The sequence below is a fragment of the Rousettus aegyptiacus genome, unplaced genomic scaffold, assembly GCF_014176215.1.
Source record: "Rousettus aegyptiacus isolate mRouAeg1 unplaced genomic scaffold, mRouAeg1.p scaffold_m13_p_10, whole genome shotgun sequence".
In the NCBI taxonomy this organism is placed as follows: Eukaryota; Metazoa; Chordata; class Mammalia; order Chiroptera; family Pteropodidae; genus Rousettus; species Rousettus aegyptiacus.
Genome location: NW_023416285.1, coordinates 37,775,128 through 37,788,074, shown reverse-complemented (window position 1 = coordinate 37,788,074; position 12,947 = coordinate 37,775,128). Strand labels below are relative to the sequence as shown.

Genomic DNA, 12,947 nt, shown 5'->3' with positions numbered 1-12,947 from the left:
CAATATGAAAAAAATAGGTCTTGTCTGCCAGAACCTTTGAATGTTTCTTTTTGGTTATTACTTGAACTTATTATAAGGCTTCCTGCTTGCAAAGCAGTAATAACTTTTGTATACAATCTCTCTGTGGTAGAGTATTTCTTAACACCTTTAACAATATTCTTCTTTATCACTAAAAACAGATTCCACACCTAAGAATACAAACAGATGCAGCAATGTGCCAAATCTGCAAAGAAATGTCCAGATATTTATAACTTCTTTGGAAATCCTGTTCTTCAGTGATAATAGGAAAAGGACAGTCTGTAATATTTAATAAATGTGGTTTGAGTTTATACTGACATTTCAATGACTGTCTTTGAGAAAGAGGCACATTTTAGGTCTCCCAATTTACTTCACACCAATATATTAGGTAGCAAAATATCAAAAGAGGCATTTGTTTTTTAAGTAGTTCATGACACTCCATTAATATTCCTCCATTTCGTATACGTGCTGGGAATGATATTTTTTTAAGATCTCTGTTAGAGCACTGAGTGAAGTGCTATTTAATTAAATGTATCAGAACTCTGATGCTTCCTTGGTTAACCTGAATGAAGAAACCCTTACATTTTATGCACTATACTGTATATGATTTTTATTGCTGTTGTTGAGGAAGATTTGTTTATAAATGCTTCCAATATTAGTGCATTGCCTTGGTTCAGTAAATGAGCTAATATTTTAAAATTAATAATTGTAAGGGCTCAGAAGAATGTCTGGCCTACAGTAAGCATATATGTGTTTTTAAAATAAAATTTATAAAAGCTTAATTTTGCTCTCCTAATGGCTATAAATTTTTAAAAGGATAGAAGTTTATGTATATAGCCTCTTTTTGTTGTTTTTAAGGAGGTACTACATTGGTCTCTGTCTTATTTAGGTCACTGATGCTCAACTGGACAATTTTTCCCTCCAGGAGACATTTGGAAATATGTGAAGACACTTTTAGTTGTCATAACTAGGTTTAAGTGTTATTGGCACCATAAATAGAGGCAAGGGATGCTGCTAAGCATCCTGCAATGCACAAGTCAGCCCCCTACAGCAAGAAATTATATAATCTCAAATGAAAATAGGCTGAGGTTAAAAAACCCATGGCTTAGAGCTTGAGTTCTGAAATCCAAATGTTTGAGCTTCAGTTCGCATTCTGCTATCCACTGACCCTGGAATCCTAGTAAATACTTAAGTGTAAGGGTTTCTGTTCCATTATCATTGAAATGGGTATAATAAAATCATATCATAGGGATTAAAAGTAATGACACATAAAACATAGCACATATCTTGACACATTATATTCAGTAATTTTAGCTATTATTATAAATAAAATCAAACATTAAGTGAGTTGTCTGCTTTCTAATCATTTTTCTAAGGTTCTAAAATTACACATCATATGCTCTCTTGATTTTAGCATATTTAAGAATCCTTTCTCACTCTAGATCTTTTTGCCATTAGGTATCAGATAGACAATAGGTTTTGAAAGCACTCATCACCACTGTATTATTTTTTTTTATTCTTGTACATCAGTTTCTTTTGGTATTGTCCAATTCAAGCCTTGTTTGAAATTTTATAAAGGCAAAAAAACTTTCTCAAGAATATAAATCCTACTATTATCTTTTCCTTCACATAATTTTATATTACTTGATATAAAACTAAATTAGTTGATAGGTTTATGGTTAAATAAACTATGGACTGCCTTAAAATTAGATTAGAAACTAGTGTGATGGAGTTTTACAAGCAAAGATCTTTATGCCTCCTCCAATAGTAGATTAGTACAGCATTTGTTTGGAACGCTATAGAACCCATCCTCTAAAAGTAGGACAAGAGAGGTTCCTTTAAGGAGTGTGCTTGAATGGAAAAGGGACTATGTGCAGAAAACTTCTGTTTAATTCTTGTTTAAAATGTATCACAGTGCTAATTTAACCTTTAAGAGAATTTACAAAGGTCATTAGAGAAGGAATATTAAGAGAGACCCTTATAACATCTCCAGGGCTAACTGATAAAAATAAAATAGTAAATAAATGGAAAGATAGTCCATGTTCATAGATTGGAAGAATTAATATTGTTAAAATGTATATACTACCCAAAGCAATCTACAGATTCACAGCAATTCCTATCAAAATTCCAATGGCATTTTTCAAAGAAATAGAACAATTCTAAAATTTGTATGGAACCATAAAGATTTTGAACAGCCAAAGCAATTTTGAGAAAAAACAAAGCTAGAGATATCATGCTCCTGGATTTCAAACTGTGCTACAAAGCTACAGTAATTAAAACAGTATGATATTGGCATAAAAACAGACACAGAGATCAATTGAGAGCCCAGGATTCAGAGCCCCAAAATAAACCTACACATATATAGACAATTGATTTATGATAAAACAGCCAGGAACATACAATGGAGAACAGATAGTCTTTTCAATAAATGATATTGAGAAAACTGGAGAGCCACATGCAAAAAAAAAAAAAAAAAAAGAAGGTAGACCATTATTGTACACCATATACGAAAATTAACCCAATATGAACAAAAGACTTAAAGGTAAGACTTGAAACCATAAAATTCCTAGAAGAAAACATAGGCATTAATCTTCTTGACATGGATTTTAGCAATGTTTTTGTGGATCTTATTCCAAAGGCAAAGGAAACATAAGCAAAAATAAACAAATGGGATTACATCAAAACAAAAAGCTGCTGCACAGTTAAGGCAACCAACATCAAAATGGAAAGGCAACCCACTGAAAGGCAGAAGGTATTTTCAAATTGTATATTCAATAAGGGATTAATATCCAAAACATATAAAGAACTCATATAACTCAATAACCAATAAACAACCTTATTAAAAAATGAGAATATCTGAATAGACATTTTTCCAAAGAAGATGTATGAATGGCCAAAAGGCACATGAAAAGATGTTCAACGTCACTAGTTACTAGAGAAATGCAAATCAAAACTGCAATGAGATATCATCTCACACCTGTTAGAATTATCACAAAGACAAGAAATAACAAGTGTTAGAGAGGATGAAGAAAAACAGGAAATGCTGTGCACTGTTAGTGGGAATGTAAATTGGTGCAGCTACCATGGAAACAGTACGGATGTTCTTCAAAAAATTAAGAATAGAACTACCATATGATCCAGCTATTCCACTTCTGGGTATTTATCTGAAGAATACAGGAACAGTAATTTGAAAAGATATACGCTTAGTAGCATTATTTTAGAATAGTCAAGATATGGAAGCAACTTGACTCTCCATCAATGGATGAATAAATAAAGATGTGGTACACACATACGCACACAGTGGAACACTACTCAACTATAAGAAAAGAATGAAATCCTGCCATTTACAGCAACATGGTTGGACCTTGAGGATATTTTGCTAATTGAAATAAGTCAGATGGAAAAATATCAATACCATATGACTTCGCTCACATGTGGAATCTAAAAAAAAAAAAAAAAAAAAACAGACAAAAATAAACTCAGTTACAGAGAACAGATTGGTGGTTGCCAGAGGGGAAGGGGTTTAAGAAGTGGGTAAAATGAGTAAAGGAGATCAATTGTGTGGTGATGGATGGTAACTAAAGTTTTGGTGGTGATCATTTTATTGTGTATACAGATGGCTAATTATAATGTTGTACACCTGAAACTTATATTGTCCTATACCTCAATTAAAGAGAATATGGAAATAATTATTTTTAATATTTATTTACATATTTTAATATTTTTTTCAGTAAGATTATTTGTACATGACTTTATTCAGAGCGCTTTTCACATATTTACTAATATTTAACAGTTCATAGAGATGGCTTTGACATCACAGTATTGAAAGTTTTTATTATTCTGCCTTCAGATTTATGTATTGATGTATTTATAATAATTAATATATGTATTATAGAACTTGTTCTGTCATTTATTTATTGTACTGCCTCAACTGATACTTTCATCATTTATGTTCCGCACTAGTAAAGTGACCTACTCAATCTTCAGGATACTAGGCCAGTATCAAAGGGGTCGACATTATTTGAGTGTATATGTTAAGTAATATGTTGCTACTATTGCTAAACACTAAAAATTATTTTCTTATAGAGAAGATTCTGACCACTTTGTTTGCATTTATGAATCTAAAATGTTTATATAAGTAGAAGGTATAGGAGTTAACCACATTTTAATGGGAGTATTTTCATATTCCTGGTTTTGGCCAAAAAAGTGTATATCTATATCATGTTGACATAGAGGAAAAAGGAGATTAAGAACTGCTACTTAACCATAACTCCCTTTCAATTAATTTTTTCACAGTACTGATTAATGCATGTACAGAGATCTTTTTTTCAGTTGCTTTGATATCTAATGCTATAGATATAATGTCATATTGCTTTGGTGGTTTGAAAGGTTTGTTATTTCCTCCCAAGTATATACTGTAGTTACACAATAACTCTTGTTCCTTTATTGGGGAAAGTACAACTAAGGGGGAGTTGAGATACAAAAATATCCCTGAAAAGTTGACATATCTCTTGGAAAAAAGTCATTCTTATTGCTTTAAAGAAAAGAAGCAAAATATACATGTCCACTGTTTGCTAGTTTAAGATCTAGGTAACATATCGATCTATATAGATCAAAATAATCAACTCATCAATGAGAAAAATATCAAGGGAAATAACATATTAGATAAGCTATGTCAGTAAGGAAAGGGACCATAGTAGGAGATTCTTTTTGGAATGTATAAGCATTAAGGAGATTCTGGAATGTATAAGCATTACGGAGTTACTAGTAAATGCACCGTTAGAAGCAGTAGATTCAGCATTAAACAACACAGACCAAGTTTTTGCCCTTATGAACCTTATGTTTTAGTTTGCTTGGGTATGGAATGGGTGTCAATGAGGTCAAAGTGTCTACTCTTGAAAATATACAGTATTCAGAATTGTGTATCTTACTTATTTGATCTTGAGGACTTAGTAAAAAACCATGACCTTGTTCAGGAGGCTTGCTTCTCAGTGTGAAATATCATCCAAATGTTACTACATAGCTTCTCCTGCTATAAGAACCCTGACCAATGATGATACTGGTTCACTTTAACATAATTTCATATTTATCTCTTATTTGAATACAAATTATAATGTTATTTTCAATAATCTTTATGATTAAAAAAGTACTATTTAACATTAGCCATTTTCTAATGTAATATCATTTTTTTCTAGCTATTAGGAATTGTTTCAAGTGTTTTGATTCCATTAGGAACAATTCTAATTGTAATACAAGACTATTTTTTTTGTTAATTGAAGAACATTTGAAGATAAATGTATTTTAAAATCAAATAAAATGATCAATCATGTGCTAAATTCTAATCTATTCAAGAAACCATCACAGAAAGTTGTTGCCTGATAACATTTGGGCAACTGTCTATAGTTCATAAAAAAGAAAGACTTCAAGAAAAAAATATGAAACTCATTAATCAGTGTTTGAAATAACATTCCTGCCCCCCATTAATTCTATCACCATACTCTAATAAAAATTTGGCTATGCCCATTGGCATGATTACTGTACTTCTATTTTGCGTCAGTTATAAGACAACTTTTTAATAATAAAACCCATAAAATCAGAATGAATCTCACAATCGATGTTTTCAACCAAGGTTGTAGTTGTAACGAATTTACATTGCTGTATATGTAGATTTTATCATACCTTCATATTGTCCTTTTTTCAACTAATATGCAAAGTGGATACTGCATGTATTTGTAATCATTTAAGAACATTTTCAAAAGTTTTTACTATGATATGGAATTATAACAAGTTATTTTATATATGAAAAGCCAAAGAAAGTAAAAGGGTATAACTTCAATATTAGTGGAAAAAATTATTTGTAATTGGCTTGCCTTAATTCTATACTCTCTTCTAAAATGAAAAACAAATGCTTCATGAAATCTAAAGAGAGAATATACCCACATGTAAATGAAGTTGTATCATACAGACAAATGTGAAAGAACTACGAAACCTGGGAAAGGAAACTGAAGAAGGAAGAAAACTGCAATGAGAGGCTGGTGAGACTGATTACTGGATCATAGAGATTGTAATAAGGGAACAGAACATGATATTTCTTTTAATAAGAATTATAGTTGCTGTATTTGTTTTTATTTTCTTAGTGGCACATAAAATATGTTTAAAATCAACTATCTTAGATAAAGAATTTACTATAATCTTCACACTTGATTGATAAATTACTAATTTGCCATGCTTTTTTTCATCCTCTAATATAAACTCTAAGAACATGTAGTAAAATAGCTGTTTGACAATTAAACGATCTAAAACTAATACAATTATATCTTTGGGGAAATTTAATTCCAGTTTTGAGAAAGATGTAGCTAGGTATATGTCCTGAAAATTCCATTTGGAGATTAGATCCCAAGAGCTTCTGAAGGAATTAATATCAATTAGCAGCATTACGAGGAAATGCTGCTAATTGATATTTATTTCCCTCTAGGCCGGGACAATCAAATACAAATATATATGCATCCAAATATATTTTTATACTTTGAATCAAGAGAATCTTTTCTATACTTGTCTAAATATGTTCCAAAACATGTAGAATAAAATATGTATTATAAATTTAGAATTTTATAACTTAAAGGCAAATGAATGAGTATTAGAGTTTCTCCCAGATCTAATTTTTATCTTCTATTTTCATCATCTGTCAATTGGCTCAGAAAATGAAGCCCAGAAAAATTAATTTATTTATCGTAGATGATGCTGTTTGATAGCAGCACAGTCAAGATTAGAATTTTTGGCTCAAGGTTCTCTGTTCTTTCCATTATACCAAATTGTCCTATAATATATTAAATATCTATATAGGATAATGAGTAGAGGATGCCATGGTGTTCTTCCCAATTCTTTCTCCTTCCTCCCCAAACACACACACACACACACACACACACACACACACACACACACACTTTCACAACTAGGGCCTCCAGTTGCTGAAAATGTTGGCAGCTAACTGCATTCAAGTAAGTGCCTCTTTGAGAATTTCACTCTACCCCTCCCCCCCTCCAATAAAAAGCCTACTCACTAAAGGTTACACCTCCTTCTCAGAGCCTGCCAATGCCTAATACCGCCTTGATGCAATAGTATAAGGCCTCCGACCACTTGCCTAAATCGGAGACAACTCTGAAGAGTCATTCCAGCTTTATATCTTCCTGTGTGATCATCTGAGACAGTTTAATTGCACAGAGTTTGAGTTTAAATTCTTCCTTTGCCAGACCCTGTGTTCTTCATTCCCCCATTGACATTAGCTTGAGAATACTCTCCAATAAACTTTTTCTTTATTGTCTCAAACATATTTATCTCAGAGTCTGTTCTGGGAGATCAAAGTACAAAAACAAATACAAAATTACTTGAATATTCTGGAGTAAATTACTTTGCTTTTTTAAATCTCTATTGAAGTTTTCAAAGTGGTTTAGCTTCTAAAGGATGAATTGTGCATCAAAGTAATTTCTAGGTATATTGGTCACTTTATTACTGTAATTATTTTTATTGTTGCTGTCATCAAGATAACTATGTTCCAGATATAATTTTAGGCATTTTATATACAGCAGTTTATCAAATCTTAACAATAATCCTGTATGTAGATACAGGTATGATTATAAATCTTCCTTTCACAGTTGAGGAAATTGGTGACTTAGCACAGGTAAATAACTTGCCAAGCTCACCTAGCTAGAAAGTGTCTGATTCTAGTTGATTCCTTCATTAGACTTTAAGCTGCCTGAAGGCATGAGCCAGTTCTTTTATGAACAGTACTGTTTTCCATCATATAATATAGCGCTTTGACCTCTAGTGGTCAGTAAATATGTATTAAATGAAGAAATCAATCCACATATGTCTGACCCGAAACCATGTGCCCTGTACTATACAATCTCACATATATATGATGAGCTCTGGGACTTAATGCTGAACATCACAAAGAACTAAGAAAAAAAAAAAGTCTAAGATGTCAAAAGCAGTCTATGCCAAATAAACAGGAATGGGTAATATAGGCATTTTTCTTTAAAAAATTGAGAGTGAGATTCTTCATTTTTCTTCTTTTTATGGTAGATTCACATGTACCCTATAGGTATCAGATACTATACAAGAGAAGGAGCATTGAGGCTGCCTGTGAATTGAATTATTTGATTCCTTTAATATACCTATATTAAGTGAACGCAGGCATATTCCTTTAATATGCTTATATTAAAACTGTATATTCAATTTAATGTAATATTCCAGGAGGGTTAAAATGATCACATAAAGAAAATAATGACTATTTCCCCAAAAGAAATGTAATGGAAATGAATCTCCACCCACCTCCTCTACTTTCCTAGGCAGCCTCTATAGAAATAGAAATGAAAAAGAAACTTTACCACTGGTAATTATGGTGATGAATTTACTAATGTATCTTTTGTCCTGAAATAACTTTTTTTTTCAGAATTCTTTACAAATAGCACCCATTATGTGTATAACATTTACATGCAGATATTAAGCACAGTGTTGATCTGTAGTCTATCAGTAAATGATTCAATAATTAAGTAAGCATTTTACAGAAGTGAAGTCACAAAGATGAAGAGAAAATAAAAGCTCACATTTCTAAGTAGGGCCAAATACCTAGAGTATTGGAAAATAATTAAGAAGGAATAAGCTAGAAAAGTTCCTAAACAATGAAAATTGAATCAAAATAATTTATTCTTTTTACTTCCAAGGAAGTCCCTGAAACATCTGTAAGTCATGGGAATCCTTCCTTTATAAACTAGCTAGCCAGCCTGACTACCTCTACTCCAAATCTAATTTTTCATTCTAAGTCTTCCAGAGAAGTAGTAGAGTATCTTCTATAAGCACATAGAAACTAGAATGACCATTTCAAAATTAAGACAATTAAAAAAAAAAAAAAGAAAGTAAAGGCATGACTAGTAAAATAACTCAATCTGAAATCACTGAGTATATGGACATCCCAAAGAAACCCCCAATAGACCTTAGTTTTGCAGGAAATCAGAGGGAGTCATCTTACTAACGATAATCTTGAAGCATACATTTAAATTACAATATTATCCTGCATATAATTTATTTTTTAAAAAATTGTGATACATTTCAGAAATATTCCCATGGGTATATTGAGAGGCAGAATTAACTGATGGTTAATCAAGCAGACTGCCTACCCTATATTAGCTATAGGGTACAAGTGAACTCACCATTTTACAGTTTTCTAGTCTGTTTAATAAGGATAATAGAAACTACTTCGAAAGACTCTTGTAAGGATTAAATATATTAAGGCATTAGAAGAATTCTTGGCATATAATACATACTCAATAAATAGTATATATTATTATCTCTAACATAAACTTTATTCAGCAAATATTTATTAAATGCTTAATATGTGCCCGAGAATTGGGTCAGGAGGATAAACTGGATATAAGAGAAGTGGACAGTCAACTTGAGATTGCATTTTTGTAGTATATCAGCAAGGACTTGATTTAAAGGGGTGAAAGGAAAAGAGAGGAAGAAAGGATAATTTTCCTTGTTGGCCTTATAGTGCTGCCATCTGAGAAGGAGGCTCTCTGGGGAGAAGAGGTTTGAGTCAAAATCAAAGTTTGATTTTGTTGTTTTATTTTATGTCAGATTAGTGATATTAATTAAAGTAATGATGACTGGATAGGCAAATTGTGGTTTGAAATAGATATCAGGTTTGGAGAAAGGATTTTCTAGAGAACAATGAAAAGATAGGCATTTAATACTATATCATTTATATAACAAGTATGCAGAAATTTTCATTGGCTTCTTCCACATGTTTGCACTAGCTGACTATCATATACTCTACTCTCTCCTTTCTTTTTTTCCTCCTCCTTCTTAGTATTAATAATAAATCCTCCACTTTTGCCACCAGAACAATAAGTCAGCTAGTCCGTTTCTAGATCAATGTGTTTTTCTAAACCCAGAGAGAGCTCTCTTCAAGAGGAATTCTGGTGCCAGCTTATAATCTTTGCTACCCTCACAGCATGATTTAATGAGCTCTGTCTTGTTACTATCATTACAGTATAAACTTCTTGTGAGAAAGAGGGTGGCATATGTTTGTGGATCAAATTTGGATTAATGAAGTGCATCCAAAAGACTAAATGAAATACATGTTGAAATTTCTCAAGTGCTCTACTATTCTTAGTTATTGTTGTGATTTTGTTTTAGTTCCTTAAATTTCTAGGTTACCACTTTGCTGATATGAATAATGGTATTGGTAATTCTAAAACTCTCAGTATATACTTAAGTAAATAATAGCATATTAAGTCCAACAAAAAAAAATTAATAACCTCATACATTAGCTATTAAGATAATCTGTATTCTCAGATAAAGGTATAGATTTCAAATTTACAAAATTAGATAAATTTCAAATGCCTTTTATTTCAATGATAAAAAGAAATAAGCTATCGATCCATAAAAAGACATAAAGGAAACGAAAGCACATTACTAAGTGAAAGAAGCCAATCTGAAAAGTATGATTCCAACTATACAACATTCTGAAAAAGATATAATTATAGAGACATAAAAAGATCAGTGGGTGCCAGGGGTAGAAGGAGTAGGGAAGAGATAAATAAGCAGAGCACAGGGAACATTTTTAGGGCACTGAAAATATGATATTATAATAATGAATAAATGCCATTATAATTTTGTCTAAACTTATGGAATGTACAGCTCAAACAGTGAACCCTGATGTAAAATATGGATTTGGGTGATTATGATGTCTCAATGTAGGTTCATCCTTGGTAAAAAAAAAAAAAAAAAAAAGAAAAAAAGAAAAGTACCACTCTGGGGCATGATGTTAATAAAGGGGGAGATTACATGTGTGTGGGGTCAAGTGGTATGTGGGAAATTTCTACCTTCCTCTTGATTTCATTGTAAACCTAAAACTGCTCTTAAAAAATGTAGTTAAAAATAATGCCTTTTGGAGTCACTTAACTGTTAAACCACTATTGGTAGTAGTGAAAAATTTACTCTCATGGAAAATTGATTTAAGCCTTGTTGAAAATGGAGGAATTTGCACAGAAATTGGGAAAATATAACTGTATTCTATGTGTGCTATGATTATATTTTTTGAAGACATCATTTTCTTTCTGTCTTTACCATAGGCTACATATCGAAATCGAATTGTGAGCCAAAGTCTCAGCACAAGGGACAGAAAAGCAATGCATACTCCCACCGAGGACCGTTTTAGATACTCATTGGCTGACCAGACGAGCCCCTACAAAAGCAAGACCTGTCAACTGTCAAGTCTATGTTTAAGTAATTTCTTGAAGGACAAAGAACTAGTAGAAGTTATTAAACATTCAAGAGGCACTTATGAAACCCTCACTTCAGAGGTCACCCAGAACCTGCGGGCCACTGTTGGGCAGAACTCTCTAAAGCCAACAGCTAAGACCGAAGGGCTCCCTGCATTCTCAGAGAAACCAAAGGATCAGGCTGCTGTAGCCAGACAGCATTCAACCTTCACAGGCAGATTCGGACAGCCACCAAGAGGGCCAATCTCTTTACACATGTACAGCAGAAAGAATGTTTTTCTCCACCATAATTTACACACCACTGAGCTGCAGACTCTTGGCCAGCAGGATGGATAATTAAGACACCCAATTCTTGTCTCTGGGTTGGATAAAGATGGTTAGCGTTTCTCGTACATAGCTCATATTTAAATTGTCATGTACTTATTACTTTTCATTTTTAGTTATAAACAAAGAACTGTGCACTTTTTTTTTAGAATGAGGATTCAAGCATGTTAAATGAATTAGGTTTGATAGCCTTGAAGATTTTATTCTATATATGTATAATAAATGGGACCATCTTGCTGGTTTATATAGTCCATAATATATTTATCTTTTATCTATATCAGTCACTGATATACATTGAAGTTCCAGAAAGTAATATCAAATAGCACTCTGTTCACTTAATGGTGTTACTGTGAAGATAGATGTGAGGAATAGGTAGATAAAGAGATTGTAAAGAATTTTAAATTACATAGTTAATAGAAGGAAAAAAGAAGAGGGATTTTAAAGTCTTATATTTGATGGTGTACTTATTGAAGAATGAAGTTTGCTTGCATGTAACCTAGAGATACATGTGTCTCTATTACATACATGCAAGCTTATCTTGCCATACTGTTAAGGAGGGAAAGGCTATTTCTTTTATCCTCTAAATGTTTAATTCACACTAGTTCACAAAGGATTTCAGACTGAGTAATTGCTAGCCAAATAGAGAATGACAGCTCTGATCTTCAAAAAATTTTTCTTTTAGTTTTTGCTACTGATGTTGAAGTACTATGACATGACACAGTGAGGTGGTTAAGTTGGCTTAATTTTGTCAAATGATGTATAAATCATGACTTGCTTGCTCTGAGTCATGGTAGTATCAGCATATATATATTTTTTTAATTCAAAGGATGAAACATGAAAATTATTTTACTTCACTTTCTTTGTATTTTTTAAATTGTTGTTTTTTTTATGTATGTTCAATTTTACCCTATATACATCAACCCATACATGATAAATTGAGGAACAGAAAGTCATTTTCTTGGTAGCCCAGTATAAACTATTCTGACTCTTCAGCCATCTATATTTGAGGGAAAATTAAAATACATGTGAACTTTGGCAATTTGATCTTAGAAATAAATCCCTAACAGAAGTACTTAAAACTCATTTGATGGCAAATATTTTTCTTTAACAAATAAGGACTATTATGTTTTATATTTAAGTGCACATGAGAATGGTCAATAAATCTAAATAAAATAATTTCTTCGTTTAATGACAGAACTATATGCAGCTGTAGAAATAAATAAATAAATAATAATTTAAAACAAATAGTAGGAATCAGGGCTGCAGTTTTCTTACACAAAGATAAAAGCTAGTAACTATACACATTAGGCAAAATCCATG

General features: G+C 32.0%; 1 protein-coding gene across 5 annotated transcripts in view; it reads left to right on the top strand.

Moving 5' to 3' along the window:
* Positions 1-12,451, top strand: part of CCSER1 (coiled-coil serine rich protein 1) — a 1,108,427-nt gene extending 1,095,976 nt beyond the window's left edge. For 3 of the 5 annotated variants that reach the window (XM_016161106.2, XM_036226729.1, XM_036226731.1), the window contains exon 11: positions 11,154-12,451. In XM_016161106.2, coding sequence (XP_016016592.2) covers positions 11,154-11,639 — 486 coding nt within the window. In that variant the 3' untranslated portion in view covers positions 11,640-12,451. Of the gene's footprint in view, positions 1-5,943; positions 6,154-11,153 lie in introns of those variants that run through there. The other 2 variants (XM_036226734.1, XM_036226735.1) reach the window with 2 other exon arrangements.
* The last annotated feature ends 496 nt before the right edge of the window (positions 12,452-12,947 follow it).